Consider the following 19,124-nt stretch of genomic DNA (forward strand, 5'->3'; position numbering starts at 1 on the left):
ACTTTCTATTACCCTTACGTATAGGGAACCTATACAAGGTAATGAGAAAGTATTGCAATCGGTCCAAAAACATAACACAGTTACGATATAGAGGGGTTGTTCTTTTTAAGTCTCCCACAATAGGTACCATTAGTGGTTCAAGGTAACATAAAGGTACTTTCACTGTTTCTTTTCAAAGGTTTTTGTTTGGTCTAGATTTTATGGTTCCTTTTCACAATGTCTTCAGATCTTCTAAGAAGGTCGTCTGGTTCAGGTAGCGTAACAGGAAAAAGGTATAGACTTTCACTGAATCGTCTTATGAAGGGTTTTTATTCTTTTTGTTCGCCTTTTTTTACGTAAGTAGGTCTCCTCGGATACAGGTAAGAAGCGGTCTTGCATGTGGGTAACAGGTTGGATAACGCAACACGGAAAGGTCTGGTAAATAGGCACTTTCATTCATTCCTATTTTCAAGGGTTGTGGGGATTTTTGATTTTCTAACCTACATAAGAGCAAGGCTACAAGAGGTAGAAATAGTGAACCAAAAGTTTTGGTAACCTGTAATAAAATACTAATAAGATAGGTATGTCCACACCACACATAGTCGACCGGCTTTCGATCGATGTCGACCGACACCGTTAAATGGTTTGGACTATCTGCATTGTTTGGACGTTGATATGCCGTTTTGTTGAGACCAACTATTGTTTGTGTTAAATATCGCCGCTAACCACTGTTTTGTTTTCAGGCTAAAGACTACCCGGTAAACTCTTATAATTTTTTCCCAAATATCATTATTACCTATTGATTGAAAAAATACTTTTACTTTAAATTACCTTCAAAATAATAGGATAGGGGGCAAAAGATCCAGTTAAAATCTGGTCTAAAGAAATCAAAACCCTCATCACAGGTGTCAGATCTTCACCAAATGTTGGATAATTACAACATATTGATAGACCTTGGCATAACAGTAGAGAGGTAGAAACAGATTGCATCAAAACAATGTTTTGTTTGGAAAACATGAAAGTAATTTAGAAAGTAACAGTAGTTTGAAAAGTCCTATTCGAACGGTTTTTGAAAACACACCATTGGGGTTGAAATGATTTTCTTTAAACATGATAACTTGAACAGTTATCCCAAATGTAGGACATCAGTGAATAGGTACGAACTAGGAACAACAGCATGAGCAAAGAAAGATCTCTTCAATATTGAGACTGAAATTGAAGGCAATGTATTAAATCCGACGAAAAAAATAAAAGCTCACTTTCCGCCTTTGCATTTCGCAGGTAATGTGCAGATTGATTTATTGTATTTTATGACACATCCACTAATTTTGGTGGAGATGTCTTATTTTACCAACACTTGATAATGAGGAGATACATTTTCAGATAGTGCTATATACTCAACGTCTTTTGTTTCCCTCTTTTCTGTCCCAAATTCCCTCGTCCTCACCTTTTTCCACTCTTTTCACTTCTCTTTGTTTATCATTCCGTGTCTGGACGAATAAGTACCATTTTTACCGTATATTTGGTACGTCTAGCGTAATTTATTCAAATCACTGGAATGAATGAAAAACACGGATGTAACAGGTGTCCAACATGAAACATCTTAAACAGAACGGTCCAAGGACCTTGGTGGGTTTCGGGTCTCCAGATAATAATCCCATCCGATTTGGAAACAATAGTCGCCTAAGTATTGGATGAAGACTGGGTTACAGAGAATTTCCACAAAAACGTACGCACACGTAGAAAAATCACACACACGTGGTTTAATATTTCACTATACACGAAATAATACCTATTTCTGTATAAACCGGTTGCACTCTCGTATAGACACACACTACTGTAGAACTGGTTGCCACTCTCCAGTCACGCGCAGTTCGTGAGCCACGTAAGCTCCTCCCTCTGCCGTAGAACTCGCGACCAATCACACGCTCCCAAATATTTCTTCTCGATTCTTTTCTTCTTTATTGTTTTGATCCGTGTGTTCTTTGTAAGCAATTTTATAGCTATAATTTTTCTCACACAAGTCACAACTTCCTCATGTTCCTTGGTCTTCTTCTTCTTTTCCATTGTACTAACGATTTCTTTATGTTGTACTCTTGATGTTCTTCTGCTTGGTTTTGTATTGAGGTGTTTGTTTTGTTTCAGGTTCATTTGGTTCGGTCGTGATTGAGAGCGGTGATGCTCTGAGCATCATGGTTACCTAATGTGATCTTTTGGCTATGAAGTTGCTGATTGCCAAATCTCAGGTGAACATCCACCATGGCGCGATCTACAAGGCTGGTTATTCGTATGGGTCGTATGTCTTTCGAAGAACAAAGATAACCTACCGTCAGGGAAATTTGGGAAACACAATAGATCAGTTGCGCTTACTTGGGTGATGTCTCAAAGTCATAGAGCAGGAAAAATGAGGACCAACGGAATTAATCTTTTTCTTCTACGACTTCTAGATCCCGAGATAAATCGATTAAAAAAATTCCGGTAAATCGTGAACTTTGACGTCACCACATTGACGGTTTTTTTTTATATATCAGTACTTTTTTGTGGAGGCCAACTCTTGACGTTAATTTTTTAACACGAAGTGTTTTTTTGGGGGGATAAATGTTAACGTAAATTTTTTTAATATTTTTTTTTACCATTTTTAAACCAGGTGCTTCAGAAAAGAACTCAAAACATTAATTATTTACTACTGGTAAAAATTGGAAAAATTCTCTGGGCCCCAACCGGAACTTTTTAAAGATAGTTCCTTTTTTTACCATTGGTTTTAGAGGGCAAAAATGGACTTTTTAAAAAAAGTTCCGGCTGGGGCTTAAATATTTTTTCTAATTTTTACCAGTAGTAAATTAATGTTCTGTGTTCTTTTCTAATGCACCTGGTTCAAAAATGGTGAAAAAATATTGAGGAGAAAAAAGTTACGTTAACATTTACCTCCAGGAACATGCATTTTCAGCATAACACTGTTAATTGTTTTTCATTTTTATTTTTTTACTCACGGGATATGTAGGTATGCGGTCTTGTGGAATAAGTTTTAAACTTTACAGCAAAAAATTTTACCGAAAAAATTTGAACACTGAACAGCAGTTTGAGAAAAACCAAAAAATAGGGGTGTCCCGCTTTCATTGCCTGACAGTGTAGATATTTGTAACTTTGCGATCATAATAAAGTCGGTAATAATACTAATTGATGTCTCTAAATAACAATACTAGAGAAATAATAATATTAAATTTGTCAACTTTAATTGCTGTGTGACCGACTGATATGAAAATTTAAACTTATTTTTTGAACACATTTATAATCACATAAGGAACATTTAAATGGTTTTTCACCTAAATGTGTCAGTAAATGGTTTTTCATGTTAGTAGATTTATAAGTGAAGTAGTTACAACCAAAACAGACGAATTTACACCGAAAGGGATCAGGGCGTATCATACTCGTACATTTTCTACAGTGATCCAGTATTTCAGTAGCATTAGAAGAAGTAAACAATTGACAATGAATGCAAATATTTAAACCTGAAATCACACAATGTGTTTGTATTAGTCATTTCTTGATATTTACTTACTTTGTACGATATTTGATGTTTAAAGAATAAACTCGATATGTATCATTCATTTTTTTGTCGTCCATCATTCATGAACACCTTCGTTATTTTCAATGTATGCTAGATAGTTATTTACATATACATAGCTAAGGATTCATAATTGAGAATGAACGTTTTTCAGGTGGGTTTTCAAATTTGATGGTTGTGAGGAGGAAAATGAACAAAGAGTGCATCTATATGGTTTATTGCCTAAATGAGTCATAACATGACTTTTCATGTTTGTTCTGCTATATGTAAAATATTTGCAACCGTAGCATATAAATTTGTAACGGAATAAATCTGGTCTATGCATAAAAGAACAATTTTTACAATGGTCTAGAAGCGCATTAACCTCCGAGGAAGAGAAGTTCTTACAATGTAAGCAAAAATTGAAATCTGCAAAAATAATAAAAATGTCAATGGAATAGGCGATTAGAAATATGCTGTTGTACGAAGACAACGAATTGATATCAACATTCAAGAGTATAATAATTACGTACATTGTACCTATGGTGGGAAAAAATATCTAGAAAGATCTTGTACAGATAAAACAGTTTATTATTAAATTATTATTTTATACCAAGACATTATGTGAAATAAATTTGAGCATAGAAACGATCACACCATGGGCAAAAATGCAAAATATAAAACCAAAACCACACTATGATGACATAGAATGTACTTTCTCCCTATGTCTTTTCAAATTTATCAGTTGAGTGGAGGAGAAGGAACACTGAAAGCATTGAAATGGTTTCTCTCCCAGATGAGTTTGAATGTGGTTCTTCATATTGGTCGACTGATACGAAAAGTAATCACAGCAAAAGCATACAAATTTGTATCGGAAGGCGTCTGGTCGTGACATGTATTGACAAGTTTTACAATGAGTCAAAATTTTCGATGCATCCCGTGGTAAGACGGTACCACAATAGTTACAAGCCATGCCACCTGAAATGAAGGTAATTCCTTAGTTTTTGCTACAACTTGATTTGTCAATAGAGGTAAATAAAGAAAAATATATAAAAATAAAATAATGATATCTAATAGGTAGGTAGTAGGTATTAGATATCAGCTTCAAATTTATTTGGGTGTTAATTCAAATATCCCGTGAAATTTATTAAAGAAAACCATGCTTTTTCTAACAATGTGTTCTAGAGTGTTTTCTGTAGTGATCATTAGTTCTGAATCGCATTCCACAGGTCGGACATGTAAAAGGTTTCTCTCCTAAATGTATTTTTAAATGATTCTTCATGTTGGTTGATTGGTAAGAGAAATACTGACACCGATAACATACAAACTTGTGTCGAAACTGATCAGGTCGTGGCATGAAATTACATGTTTTACAATGGTGGAGCAAATCGTTCAATTCTGTGGGGCAATATACTTTGCAATACATACAGCAATCTGGAATATATAAAAAAAAATTCTTTGAAGCCCTATCATTTTCGTTTTCTTTTAATGAAGAAGATGCATTAGCAATAAGGATATAGGGAATCTTTAAAATGTAATAATTAAAATAATCTTTTTCTTTGCCTTTTACCGAGTTCAGACAAAGTCAGAGTTTTTCGTCAGCCTCTCAATCAGCCCTAGGGTGATTGGAGAGGAAACCACACTGGTCAGGTATGTAGCCAGACAAGTAATAATTAAAATAATAATTCATAATATTTATTATTAATTCATATTACAATAATATTACATTTTAAGCTAGTCCTCCACCAGTACTCATGTACTGTTATTATGATTATCCATTTATTACTTGGGTAATGTTTGGATTTTTTCTTATGATGTGATCTCTTCACCTTTTCTACTTCACTCTCAGAGCTTGAACTACTTGGTGCTTCTTTTTTGGACTTTTTCTTTTTAGATTTCTTTTCATATTCGGAATCTGAGCTTGAGTCAGATTCTGAATCAGAGCTATCACTCTTTTCCTTCTTGACTTTTTTCTTATGTCGAGATTCATGCTTGGAATGTGCTTTCTTGTGTTTCCTGAAAACAAAAATGCACAATAATTAGGGGTTAAAGAAGACAAAATATAGTCTATCAACTACAAATGCAATACCTCAATCAGTACAGTATAGGTACGTATTTTGAACTGAGCTTAATTTATTTACCTCGGTGTTTTGGACGGCAGTATAAATAATAATTAATAGGGCGATATCAACATAGAATAACAGGATCTAATCTAACTGAATACAAGTATAATTAGAAAAACACAAAAACAAGTAGGTACTACAAAATTGGTTAATATTATTTTGAATATATAAAGGGTCTCTATTTTGTCAGATTCAATCTGTCAACGGCACATGAACTCGATCGCCTTCATTTTCTTGGTCTGAGAGTGTGGAAGTCATTTAAGCCCTCTCAATCAGTAATTTTAAGTTTTTTACCCTAATTTTTTTAAAACGCAATTGCTCGTCGCTTTTCGTTCTCTTTTTCGTTGGTCTTCTACAGATTATCATTTTAGCTTTGTTAGGACTTTCGTCTATTATTTCTTGAATTCCATCCTCGTTAAGTAAATATTTGGGTCGAGAAATTCTCTTGCTATTTTCACTAGAATGTTTGAACTTCAGATGAGATAGTAGGTTAGCTCTTTGGTTGCTGCAATATTGACAATAGGAACACTTATATGGTCTATCTCCAATGTGAGCTCGGATATGTCTTCTCATTGTAACGGAATACGGGGTATGATAGTCACATTTGAAACAAACATAACGACTTGTTGCATTGATTTCCCTGATATCGCTAGGGCATATCTTGCAATGTTGAAGCAGAATTTCGGTGCCGTTTTCCAAGTTTACTTGACAATGTTTGCAAGTATCTTCTAAAGAGGGAATGAAACAGTGGTTTATTAATACTACTAGTAGTAGTAAGTTAATGAGGTAAAAAAAAAGATTTAAAAAAAAAAAAAAAAAAAAGGTTTTGGTCGCAAATTTGTCAAAAAATGGAGCTTTCCAATACCTCAATGACTCCTCACAACTTTCCACTCCATGTAATTATGAAAAGGTTGGATTACTTCAAGGCATAGATATTACTTCAATGCATAGATTACAGCCATCCAAGAACAGAGAAGTTTGGTTAGAAAATTTCCACCCTGACTTGTAGAAAACTAGATTGAGAGGTAGTGTCCACTTGGACCCAGAGGTGGCAAATCTTAGTATAATAAAAAAGAGCAATTTGGAATTTCCAAGCTATTAGATGATTCTTACTTTTTCAATTTCCTTTCAACCTTGGTGTCGGAATCTGCCTCTGAGGACTCCTCACTACTCTCATGAGCCTGTTTGGATCTTTTCATTCTGGAACACTTTGGTAGATCACTAGATTGAGTACTGGCCTTCAGGAACTTGAGGGATTCTCCAAATGAATTAAATAACTAAAGGCTGCTCAAAAAGTTAAACTTTTAGGTGAAAGTTGAAAGAACTTCAGTAGAAGTGCAAAAAATATTTTTGTGAGAAAAAATCAAAACAAACTCCAAAAACCTCTCAAAAAAACCTCTGCAGCCGAGAAGCGATTTTTTTCGTGTGATCAAGTCAATTGATCAACCAATGAAAATGTTTGTTTACTAGAGCTTCTCTCTTCCCATTGGCTCAAAAGTTGTAGATAAATAAAAACCTCTGACTGAAGGAAGAAAGAAAACCTCTTTATAAGTTCAAGCGTTCAAGAAAACTTTGGATTTGGAAATGAAATAGAAATATCCAATAGAGGTGGCAAAGATCGGTTCACTTTAGGGAATAAGTTCCAACCGTTCAGTTCCTTTCATGGAACTGTTCCCAATATAAGTTCAGTTCAGTCAGGCGTTCACTTGATCTAGGCTGATGTAGAATGCATATTCAAGGGGGGGGGGCAGTGAGATCTCCACGATAAGTACAAGTTCTTCTGCAGAAATATGTACGAGGAAGTACAAAGTAAAGAGATTCAAGTGCATAGGTACTAGATGGTACTAGATTTGCTTACAGATTTGTAGGGGAACCTATTTTAAGGGGATCTCAATTTTTCGTCACTATCAGGGGCGGCCCCAGGGGGGTCAACTTTAAATTTCCCATTTTTGGTGCTTTCCCTATTGGCGAGAGAACATGGGAAAATGAAAATTTTAAAAGGCCATAGCTCTGACCCTGGTTGTTAGATTGAGCTCAAATTTATACCAAGGTACTACGTTTTGTAATACCTTTGATATGATGTATCACAAACAGGGGTTCCTGTTTAAGATTTTAAAGCTAACTTCTCTGGGGCCGCCCCTGATAGTACCGAAAAATTGAGATCCCCTTAAAATAGGTTCCCCTTAAAAATAAAAAGATACGTGTTTTAGGATTTTTTCGAATTCCAAACGGTTCTCGAGTTTTCAGGGGTGGCAACTTTTTTTTAACACCCTGTATGTATATTGTGAACGACACTTGGTAAAACAAACAAATTTTATATTACTGTCAAAATTTTTCATATTACTGTCAAAATGTATTGCAAGATATTTAATATTGTATGTATCAATCTTATAAATAATAAATTGTGTGTAAATAAATGGAAACTATCACAAACAGTGTGCACGTATGCGTTAAAGCTACAGATACATTATTATTTACATGATAAAAAAGTAAAGATTTTTTTTTTAAATAAGTATAATGTACTTAAAAAACTATACTTATACATAATACATATACTATGTATGTAAGTACTTACATATAAATTTATCTATCTATCTTATTCAACACGAAAAATACCATATTAAGAAGCGCGGTAGCACTCCGCCCCAAGTCAAAATTTCACAGAGGCCTATTTAGGACCTAAAGCTACAATATCTAATTTACACAAATCTCCGAATTCTAATAATAATAGTAATAATAAATAGCACCAATACATTAAATTCTACATCTTTTCTATTTTAATGCTGTTAATATCTGGCTTAACCTCTACTTCTTCCTCTTCTTCAAACGGCTTGCTATCAAGTGGTGTGTCCTCGAATTTTCTATGCAGATGGACAGCGTGCATGTGATTGAAAATGTCTTCTCTTTTTTCAGCATTTACATTGCAATACAAACATTTAAATGGTTTCTGCCTAACGTGACTCGTTACGTGTCTCTTAATGTGTCCCAAACTGTTAGTCACGTAGATGCATTTGTAACAAATGTATTGTTTTTTACCTCTGACCTTTGTGTTTCCTTTGCACTCTTTAGAATGTTCTACTAAACATGACAAATCACTTAGCAAGGTTTGTGAACAATGAAAACACGACAGCAACTCTGAAAAGTTTAAAATAAGTGTTGTTGGTAAAGAAAAAAAAATCAGTACAGTATAGGTACGTACTTTGAACTGAGCTTAATTTATTTACCTCGGTGTTTTGGACGGCAGTATAAATAATAATTAATAGGGCGATATCAACATAGAATAACAGGATCTAATCTAACTGAATACAAGTATAATTAGAAAAACACAAAAACAAGTAGGTACTACAAAATTGGTTAATATTATTTTGAATATATAAAGGGTCTCTATTTTGTCAGATTCAATCTGTCAACGGCACATGAACTCGATCGCCTTCATTTTCTTGGTCTGAGAGTGTGGAAGTCATTTAAGCCCTCTCAATCAGTAATTTTAAGTTTTTTACCCTAATTTTTTTAAAACGCAATTGCTCGTCGCTGATTTGAACTAGAGGCTGAAGAATAATCACAAATTAAACACTTATAGGGTTTTACTCCACTATGGCGTCTAAAATGCTTAATCAAAGTGTCTTTCCTAGCAGTTCGATATCCACAGAAACATTTATGTGGTTTTTCTCCCGTATGAGTTCGAATATGATGTGTCATGTCTCGTTTACTAATAGTATGAAAAGAACAACAATAACATACATACTTATGGAAATTGTCTGGTCTTGACACTTTTCTACAAGTCTTACAATGTGTTAGCAATACTTGAACTTCTTCAGTCAGAATTTTACTGCAATGTTCACACATGATATCTGTAACTTAAGCAATACAATAATTTAGTATATAAAAAGTATGCTATATCCATTATCCATAGACATTAATGATGGTCATACTTTCTTAGGAAATCACTAATCAGTTGATAAGCTTAAAGTAGTCTTAAATCTCGGGCATTTATCACATATTTTTTATCCTGATATCACAGAGTTGAGATCCATATGTTTAATCTTTATATGACATCGTAAATTATTTGACTGTGAACAAGAATAATCACAATAAAGGCATTTAAATGGTTTCTCCCCGGAATGTTTTCTGAGGTGAATTTTCATTGCTGATGATTGAATACAACTATAAGAGCAATAACTGCATTTATAGGGTTTTTCTCCTATATGAGTTCTAATATGGTGCCGCATTCTATCCGACGTATGTGAGTGATAATCACAGGTATAACAAACATATCTATAGGAAAAATCTGGTCTTGCTGCTCCTGCACAGTTTTTGGAATGATTCACTAAAAGGTCACTGTTTCCGTGTAAATCACATTTACAATATTGACACACTGAGAATGGTAAATTGAAAACAAATATTAGAAAAAGAACAGTTATGGAACTAGTTCAAAATGATAATAATAATAAACACAAGATAGTGAAAAGAACAGGCGATATTATATTTTTGAATAAATAATAATTTATTAATAATATAATTACTGTATATATAATTATCTTTTTTACCAAATTAGTAGTACCATGAACAGGTACTTCAACATAATCCTCGTTGAAGAATTGTATTTTAGACTTTGACTTGGACTTCTGGATGCGATCTCTTTTGCTTTCGGTATGCTTTAATTTTACATGAGACATGAGATTAGCTCTTTGATTGCTACGATATGGACACACAAAGCATTTATATGGTCGATCACCAATATGAGCTCTAATGTGTCGCCTCATCGTACCAGAGTAAGGTGTACGATATGGGCACATAAAACAATCGTATTTCTTCCTCGAAGATTGTCTTGCACCTTCTGAACACAATTTGTAATGTTGAAGTATGATTTCTGTATCAAGGTTCAAATCTACTTTACAATGTGTACACTTTAGAATTTCTGAAGAAAGAAGAAAAAATTGAGTATTAACTTATTAAGGCGTATTTCAATTTCACAAAGTTCAAAAGGACTTATGGAACATACCGAAATTTTATAATATGAATAAAACAACTCTTTGCTTTTTTTCTCATTTGATCACATGATTTTAAGGCTTTGAAAATAATAATAATCATAAGGTGTTAGTATTATTTAACATGATTTTTTTTTTAATTTGTATTTATTAGAGTAACATGAAATAATCTTTCTTTTCCTTCATGCAGTTTTCCATGTCTTTTCAGATTTGAACTTTTTTTTTTAGTTGGTGCAATACTGGAAGTAGCTATGGGAGCTCAATTTATAAAAAAGAGGGGGAAAAAATGCAAATCTTGCAAATCTCTTTTGATACAAAACGGTTGGGTGGGAGAGCTCAGAATTCCGCCACTAAAGCCTTTCAAAAAATCAATGGGTTGCAGTGACGAATGTCAGAGTGGTGTTATCAAAGGAGTGAGGATTCAGAACCAAGGTTAGAAGGAAGCAAGGGGTTCTAGCGCATACGATAGTCATTGCTCTCACTCATCTCACACAGCTCTCCCTTGAAGTTGACTTCCACCGTGAAGTCCAAGTCCCGGTTGTTCCTCGGATTTGGCTGCATGCCAAACGACCCGACCACTTCCTCGCCCTTCTTCACTGTCAAATGCTCGTTGAGGTAGAACACGGTCTGCTTCCAGTGCGTGTAGTGAGCTTCGGGCGCGGTGCTGAATCCAATACGCTTGTGACACTTGGAGAATTCCACCGAGAAGAAGGTGACCAGGGCCTGGACGTAGTCGTTACGACGGACTTGCAGTGTGAAGGGAGCGTGGACTATGGTATAGAGCTTGGTATACATACAGTCCCTATCCCTGAGACCAAGAGCAGCCAGCCTGTCATCTACTTCTTCAATATTGTATCGCAAGCAAACACGATTATACATCTACTGGAGAAACACTTTGTAGACGTGTTAGTCCCCCTGGTGGTGAATTCTAGTGAAGTAAATTAAAGAAAGGGCTATGGATCTCAGTAAAAAAAGCACCTTGTATTTCATTTGCATTTGTATGATAGAATGTATTGCATATGAAGTACACTGAGTAACAAGATCAAAAATAATATGAGTGAGGATTCAGAACCAAGGTTAGATGGAAGCAAGGGGTTCTAGCGCATACGATAGTCATTGCTCTCACTCATCTCACACAGCTCTCCCTTGAAGTTGACCTCCACTGTGAAGTCCAAATCCCGGTTGTTCCTCGGATTCGGCTGCATGCCAAACGACCCGACCACTTCCTCGCCCTTCTTCACTGTCAAATGCTCGTTGAGATAGAACACGGTCTGCTTCCAGTGCGTGTAGTGAGCTTCGGGCGCGGTGCTGAATCCAATGCGCTTGTGACACTTGGAGAATTCCACCGAGAAGAAGGTGACCAGGGCCTGGACGTAGTCGTTACGACGGACTTGCAGTGTGAACGGAGAGGTGAATGAGAGATCTGCTTTGGTGATGGTGTACAGGTCGATCTCCTTGAGCAGACAAGAGCTTGTCACAACCTGGGCAGTGGGGAGAATGACAGGAGTGATGTAAGATTCAAAAACTCAAGTTGAAATTTTTTGGAAGTAAATTAAAGAAAGGGCTATGGATCTCAGTAAAAAAACACCTTGTATGATAGAATGTATTGCATATGAAGTACACTGAGTAACAAGATCAAAAATAATATGTGCTACTTCCTAATACTGTATGTGACTTGAAAAAAAAAGTCAACTTTCAATATAGGTACCTACTTATTGGAATGGCCAACTTAGAGGTTAGTGCAGTGGAATTTAGATCTTGAAGTTGGTAGTTCCAGTAAAAGTCAAGTCATCAAATTTAGAAATGTGTAGGTACTTCAAAATTTCTTGCTCTCTTGAAATGACCTTGTGAAAACTCTTCCCTGCTCACCTGTTTTGGGTCAACCACATCAACCAGAGGTTCCTTAATGGCAATCTTCTTGATACAACTCATGTCGAACCCATACACATTGTCCCACCACGTGATCTTGTCCTCCTTGTACTGACGGTCCTCAATACCACAGATAAACAGACTCGCCTTGTCCGGAAACAAAACCCGTACACATTGTCCCACCACGTGATCTTGTCCTCCTTGTACTGACGGTCCTCAATACCACAGATAAACAGACTCGCCTTGTCCGGAAACAGGAGCCCATTGGTAGCCAACCACTTGTCCCGAGCATACAGCACTGTGTCCAGCATTGACTCGTAGAACAGACAGTAACCCATCCATTCCGAGATGATGATGTCGACTTTCTGGATGCCAAATGGGAGCTCAACTTCTTCCACTTTGCCTGGAATATAACAATGATAATTAACAAGTTGTAATTATGGTAATGCCAGAGAGAAACCTAAATGGCCATGCATGTATTATGTTGAAGGTACCAAGCTCAATTCCCACCTTGATGTTTAATTAATTCAATTTGTTATTCAATTACATATGTACTTGGATTTTGAGATGTGCTCAACCTAGCCTTGTGATGACTGAGTAGCTCCTTTGAATAGCAGGAACAACCAACGAATGTTGATGACAAATAAAGGAGAATTGCAAAGAAGGCACCCAGTAAAGTTGTGTTGCTTGATCACATTTTTTTTTTTTTTTTTTTTTTTTTTTTTTTTTTACAACTCTGCTGTTTTTATTTTATGGCAATGAAACAACTGCTACATTGCTCATGTGGTCTGTGTCATAGCATGCCCATCCCATAGTATGTCCCTCATCAAATATTGCAAGGGGCATTTAACTTGGTGAGTTTGAATGTCATAATAGGGAGTTTGGGTACAATGTACCACAGATCTGGGGGCATCAGAGGATTTAAATCAGGATAAAAATTACCTTTGAGAATGGTGACAACATCAGACAGGTTGTTTTTGTCAACTATTTCCTTGGCATACTCAACTATGTTGGAACATTCAATACCGATTACCCGAGCAGCTCCAGACTTGGCTGCAAACATTGACAGGATGCCAGTTCCACAGCCTATGTCCAACACTATTTTGCCCTGTGGAAATATAGCAGATAATTTGGTTAATTATTACATAAAAGAAGTATGGTAAGTAGAGTGTAATAATAGTGTTGCCCTTACTTATTTCTACAGGGCCTTAAAACTCAGTATTCTCTTTTGAATAAAAAACCAAAGATATTAGGTACAGACTGATACTTGATCCATTCTGCCTTAACCATCAGTCCATTATAAAGGATGAATAGAAAAGGCAACCCTCATGGCCTCCAAAGAACAATCAGCCCCCCAAAAAATGTATCGAGTTCAAACTTGGAACCCAAGTCCTCCATAGAATAAACACTTGAAGATGCACACAGCTTGACAAATAAAACTTGTATCATTGATACTTCTTTGTAGACTTCTGAAATACTCTGAATAGATGTTAGGTACCTGTTAACTTACTTTAAATAGATGTTTATTATGGTACATAGAATTACGGTAGGTCATAGTTCTAACTTCATCTTTCAACATTTCTTCGTGTATACCAAAATGAGCATAGGAATCAAAGTAGTAGTCTCGGGATGTCATGTCTTCGCATTGGACGTTTTCGTCTTTCGAGTCACCATTTTGCTGTGAAGGTTTGGAATTGGAACTTTTAGCATCCTGGAACAAATTTGAATTTAATTAGAACCTGTTAAGCCCAGTCTACACATTTCCTACAAGTGTTTCATGTGGAAACATTGAATCTTGAATACATCACAATCTCACATAGCCTGATCTCGAGATAATTCTACTTGACATTTCAGTGGATAGTTCGTACAAAATGAAGAGTTTTTTATTTTCTCATACAATGGACACTTTCCGGGGGGAAACGATGAACCATGTCTAACAAGTAAAAAACAAAACAAAAGGTAAAAAAAACAATGAGGCTGGGGGCCAGGGGCATTTCATTGGGGAGTAATACCTTTCGAGAAAAAGCAGTAGTTTTTTTTTTTTTTTTTTTTTTTAAGGGGTTTGACAGAGGGAACTTTAACTTCTATGGTTTTTTAGTTTTTTTTTTTTTTTTTTTTTAAGAGGTTTGACAGAGGGAACTTTAACTGCTATGGTCTTATCGTCCCGAAATCGAAGAGAGAAGGAAGGCTGGCTTTATATATGGAGAAAAATGAACCAAATCTGACCAATTCAAATAGTTCACGCCCATTTTTCTTTCGCAATTTTCATGGTGGCAGGCCATAGGGAAATGGAACATTGCCTGGCATTGTACCATTACCACTCTGAAAATTGCGATAGAAAAATACGCTTAATCTATCCTTTGGGTACAAACAACACCCGCAATTCCGTTTGAAATGGAAAACATTGGAAACATTTGGTTGAATTATTGAATGAAAAAATTCAGCAAAATATTAGAAAATTTCAGCCGATTACATTACTTTCCTCATCATACGGACATAGGACAAAGAAAGCAAAAAGAATCTAAGTGACAAGAAATGCAGAGAAGAAATTCAAATTCATTGTGTGAGATCACTTAAGCTAATGCCCGGGGCCATACAAGTTGAACTTTGTTTGTTAAACCGATTGGATTAATTAATCTGATTGGTAGATTTTAAACTTAGGTTAAAACCAATAGATTGTCTAATGGCCAGAATCAGAATTTAAAATCGATTTGAGTTTAACTCTCAGATTAACCAATCTGATTGACTGACTTCACATTTTTCTAAAAGAAAAAAGAAAAAAAAACTTTGACAACTGAATTACTTAATCCGAGAGCGAAACTTACACCGATTTTACTCTCATTATGATCCGATCTAGGCTGCTATCCAATCGCTTACTAATCCAAGATTAACTACTCATCTAAGTTTAACTACTAATCCAAGTTTAACTACTAATCCAAGATTAACTACTAATCTAAGTTTAACTCAAATTAGCCCCAGACATAACTACATCGACTGTCCTCAGCGTTAAAATTCCAGACATCTAAAAGTACGAGATATAAATAGTGTAATGAGAGAGTAGGAAAAAGTAAACGATTCTTTAGGGGGGGGCGTCATCACAGGGTTAACTACATCCATGAGGTAAACGGCTCGACCAATGAGAGTTCAGGAAATTTTTAACCCATTGAATTTCAAGGAGAGGTATTTTTACTTTCTATTACTACAGTATAGCGGAGCTATACTAGTAATGAAAGTATTGCAATGGGTCCAAATTTTTATTTATTTATTTGATTACACGCTAAGCATCAAGGCCATGTGTGGAAAAAAAAGTTTTTCAGGTAATTGTTTCTCTTAAGAAACTGGAGGACTTCTTAGAGGTGTGAATTATCCAAAATGCAAATTTCAGATTCATTTTATAGCAGGGTCTAAATAATTTCACACGGGATTGTAGTGCCTAAATAATACAATGTGTAATTTGATCCCCATCATTGAAGTCAAAATATATAAAAAAGTGAATTTTTATAGTGTTCAGCATTTTATTATTATTATTATTAAGCATACTTAAATGTATGTCCCAAGCGTTGATCCCCGATTAATATGAGTGAAAATTTGCAAAATTTCATGACTTGGAGACGCGAACCACCAACCTCCAGATCTGAAGTCCACTAACCACTACACGAGGTTGGTGATGTACCTCAACTCTCATCAGAGGAGACAAACTGAATAACGTAAGTATTATAAATAGCTTGTTCTGTACAAGAGAGAGAGAGAGAGAAGACCAGGACAAGGGGAGGGGAGGGGAGAGGGAGAAACATCCATCTACCTTGATCACATTGAATCCTATCTCGGTTTGATTGAAATTTATTTGTAATTTGCATCAATAATAAATACGCGGTCAAACTTTCTTGACTTGGCGGGGCGGAGCGCTACCGCGCTCCTTAATAATATATTTAGGGTACTATAAAATTGGATTTCTGAGTTATAAAATTTAAGTCCTAGGGCAAATAACATAATTATAAAAAACCCAAGTTGGATTTTTTTTTTTTTTTTTTTTTTTTTTTGTTTGGTGATAAGATTCAAAAACTCAAGTTGGAATTTTTTGGAAGTAAATTAAAGAAAGGGCTATGGATCTCAGTAAAAAAGCACCTTGTATTTCATTTGCATTTGTATGATAGAATGTATTGCATATGAAGTACACTGAGTAACAAGATCAAAAATAATATGTTTATTCCTCAGAACAGCATTAACACCCAAAAACAACAGCTAACTACCTTGCAACAAAAAACTTATATATATAAAAACAATCTCATATGGGCACCTGGACATCTTTTCACAATGTATTTATCTAAATATGTACATGAGACTCGTTAACTAGGATACAATAGACTTGTCAACTAGGAGATCTTTCAGCCATGCAGGTTTAATACCTGTTTCACATCAAAAGTTTGGAAAGAATAAATTAATAATAATAATAATAATAACTTGCATCCTACAATGCAAATCAGCTCCATCCTAGACCCACCAAAATGCATGTCCCACAATAAGTAGTGATACTTTTTAGATAACAAAATAAGTAAGAAAATAGAGGGAATAATGGTGAGCTTCTCAATCATCTTGAACATCATCATCGTAGTCCGAGTCTTTACTATGTTCATGTAATAGAACATACTCTCTTGAACTAAATCCAAACTTGATCACATCCTTCTCCAGCAGTTCAACATATCTCTTTGGGTCAATTTTCTTGTTGTTTACAAAAGTACCATTGGCAGACTCCAGATCAATAATGTACAATCGGATCCGTTTCCCTTTAGATCCATCTTCCCTTGTGTAATCTGTAAGTCTATACTGAAGTGCTGCATGTTGCTTTGAGCATGATGGATGATCCACAGGGATGTCAGCTACTTTTCTATCTCGTCCCATTAGGAAAGCACTTTGCCTGTGAATATGTAACACAGGAAGTTGTGTATCTCCTTTAAATGGATACAGTCTCCATCTTCTTTTAGGTTTCCTTGCATCAGGAGGTTCACTGTATTTGATAACTACCCCATTGTAAGTGTTTGTATCTTCAGTCAATTTTCCCGACAGACCAAAGTCAGGTTTTTGTTTTGGCTGTTGAGCATTGTTTTTGTTGTCTTCATTATTGGCATCTTTACGACCCCACTCATATTCATCTGATGCATCACAGAATGGTTTCTTTGGTCCTCTGTCTCTATGATGAGAATTACTACTAGACTGAGGTCTGTCATGGGATTGATTTGATCTTCTATCTTGAGATCCTCTTTCATTATTTTGCTGTCTACTGTTTCTTTCATCATGTCTATTATCATGTGTTCTATTGTTTCTATCATGGTGCCTTCTCTCATTAGTCTCCTCATCATCATGAGATTGTCTATTCCTCTTTGTTTCTCTTTCAGAAGGTTCAGTTTTACTGGAGTGCCTGTGTTTATCACTTGAATGAGGTTTTTCATGTCTGGGTCTCTGATTTTCTTGAAGATTATGTCTGTCACTCAATTCTGTTCTTTCCTGTTTATGATGATGCCGATGCCTGTGGTGGTGGTGATGATGATGCCTAGGTTTTTCTTCTTCCGTAGGCTCTTCTTTTATTTTGTTTTCTACAGCCTCAGAATCACTTGGGTAATGTAGGCTCTTCTTTTATTTTGTTTTCTACAGCCTCCAAATCACTTGGGTAATATTTGGATTTTTTCTTGTGATGTGATCTCTTCACCTTTTTTACTTCACTCTCAGAGCTTGAACTACTTGGTGCTTCTTTTTTGGACTTTTTCTTTTTAGATTTCTTTTCATATTCGGAATCTGAGCTTGAGTCAGATTCTGAATCAGAGCTATCACTCTTTTCCTTCTTGACTTTTTTCTTATGTCGAGATTCATGCTTGGAATGTGCTTTCTTGTGTTTCCTGAAAACAAAAATGCACAATAATTAGGGGTTAAAGAAGACAAAATATAGTCTATCAACTACAAATGCAATACCTCAATGACTCCTCACAACTTTCCACTCCATGTAATTATGAAAAGGTTGGATTACTTCAAGGCATAGATATTACTTCAATGCATAGATTACAGCCATCCAAGAACAGAGAAGGTAGATTGAATGGTATTACTTGTTGTGTATGATGGTGGTTTCGAACCAGGCAGCGGTATTGGTAGTATCTTATCAAGGCGGAGAAGGAGCACTTCAGTACGGTTTGATGGAGAACAGTGCTGAGCGCAGCTGCATCAGCTTCAACGGTCAGCATACTGCGATATGCCGGTTCTTGGGGCCCGTCATATTATCAGCCCCAATAAACATATTACCCTTCAAAAAATGCAAACACAAAATAATAACATTGCCTCGGATGAACTTTTGCCTCGCGACCTGGTTGGCAGCCAGCGCAGATCGGTGCCCCATACCTATAGTTTCAGCTAACTTGGGATGAAGTACAGTTAAACTGGGTAAACATTATTTTTAGATTTTTTCATTTAGGCACACAGCAGTGCAAGGCCAACTCTTTTAAAAGTTCAAGCGTTCAAGTTTCAAGAAAACTTTAAATTTGGATTTTGGAAATATCCAAAAGGTTTCTTTTGATCTTCCGTATTTTCCTTTGAAGGCTTGAGTATCAATTCAGTTATTTTTCGATCAGAAAATCC

The 19,124-nt window shown here is 35.7% G+C and overlaps 3 protein-coding genes and 1 long non-coding RNA gene across 4 annotated transcripts; 1 reads left to right on the forward strand and 3 right to left on the reverse strand.

Annotated features, from left to right (window-relative positions):
- Window positions 1–5,710: 5,710 nt before the first annotated feature.
- LOC103505323 (zinc finger Y-chromosomal protein 1-like) lies at window positions 5,711–10,845 on the reverse strand. The gene is made up of 3 exons (XM_026820522.1): window positions 10,170–10,845; window positions 6,760–6,893; window positions 5,711–6,436 (listed from the first exon to the last, which is right to left on the reverse strand). Exons 1-3 carry the CDS (start codon window positions 10,440–10,442, stop codon window positions 5,905–5,907), a joined length of 939 nt encoding a protein of 312 aa, XP_026676323.1. The 5' UTR covers window positions 10,443–10,845; the 3' UTR covers window positions 5,711–5,904.
- Window positions 10,846–10,940: 95 nt separating this feature from the next.
- On the reverse strand, window positions 10,941–14,231 carry LOC103505342 (protein arginine N-methyltransferase 1). Its single transcript, XM_026820653.1, has 6 exons — window positions 14,014–14,231; window positions 13,446–13,611; window positions 12,746–12,906; window positions 12,504–12,650; window positions 11,996–12,115; window positions 10,941–11,351 (listed from the first exon to the last, which is right to left on the reverse strand). Exons 1-6 carry the CDS (start codon window positions 14,137–14,139, stop codon window positions 11,088–11,090), a joined length of 984 nt encoding a protein of 327 aa, XP_026676454.1. The 5' UTR covers window positions 14,140–14,231; the 3' UTR covers window positions 10,941–11,087.
- Window positions 14,232–14,367: 136 nt separating this feature from the next.
- LOC113465811 lies at window positions 14,368–16,402 on the forward strand. The gene is made up of 2 exons (XR_003390414.1): window positions 14,368–14,563; window positions 14,628–16,402. It is a non-coding gene; the product is annotated as an uncharacterized LOC113465811 (long non-coding RNA).
- A 389-nt stretch (window positions 16,403–16,791) lies between these two features.
- On the reverse strand, window positions 16,792–18,733 carry LOC103505351 (smad nuclear-interacting protein 1). The gene is made up of 3 exons (XM_026820527.1): window positions 18,672–18,733; window positions 18,154–18,394; window positions 16,792–18,101 (listed from the first exon to the last, which is right to left on the reverse strand). The coding sequence occupies exons 1-3, from the start codon at window positions 18,731–18,733 to the stop codon at window positions 17,088–17,090; spliced, it is 1,317 nt and encodes a 438-aa protein (XP_026676328.1). The 3' UTR covers window positions 16,792–17,087.
- Window positions 18,734–19,124: the final 391 nt, after the last annotated feature.

This window comes from Diaphorina citri, unplaced genomic scaffold (genome assembly GCF_000475195.1).
Source record: "Diaphorina citri unplaced genomic scaffold, Diaci psyllid genome assembly version 1.1 scaffold9, whole genome shotgun sequence".
Taxonomy (NCBI): domain Eukaryota; kingdom Metazoa; phylum Arthropoda; class Insecta; order Hemiptera; family Psyllidae; genus Diaphorina; species Diaphorina citri.

Excerpts from the sequence above, each read along its gene's own strand:
- LOC103505323 (XM_026820522.1), bottom strand. The coding sequence starts at position 10,442 with ATGTGCCCATATCGTACACCTTACTCTGGTACGATGAGGCGACACATT. Across the intron at positions 6,894-10,169 it reads AAAAGATAATTATATATACA|TTCCTGAAGGCCAGTACTCA; the intron begins GTAATTATATTA and ends GAATCCCTCAAG. Across the intron at positions 6,437-6,759 it reads GTTGAAAGGAAATTGAAAAA|TTACCTCATTAACTTACTAC; the intron begins GTAAGAATCATC and ends AAATCTTTTTTT.
- LOC103505342 (XM_026820653.1), bottom strand. The coding sequence starts at position 14,139 with ATGACATCCCGAGACTACTACTTTGATTCCTATGCTCATTTTGGTATA. Across the intron at positions 12,907-13,445 it reads TGTTGTCACCATTCTCAAAG|GCAAAGTGGAAGAAGTTGAG; the intron begins GTAATTTTTATC and ends GTTATATTCCAG. Across the intron at positions 12,116-12,503 it reads ATGTGGTTGACCCAAAACAG|GTTGTGACAAGCTCTTGTCT; the intron begins GTGAGCAGGGAA and ends CCCACTGCCCAG.
- LOC103505351 (XM_026820527.1), bottom strand. The coding sequence starts at position 18,733 with ATGCTGACCGTTGAAGCTGATGCAGCTGCGCTCAGCACTGTTCTCCAT. Across the intron at positions 18,395-18,671 it reads CTCCATCAAACCGTACTGAA|GAAACACAAGAAAGCACATT; the intron begins GTGCTCCTTCTC and ends TTTTGTTTTCAG. Across the intron at positions 18,102-18,153 it reads ATTACCCAAGTGATTTGGAG|GCTGTAGAAAACAAAATAAA; the intron begins GCTGTAGAAAAC and ends AGTGATTCTGAG.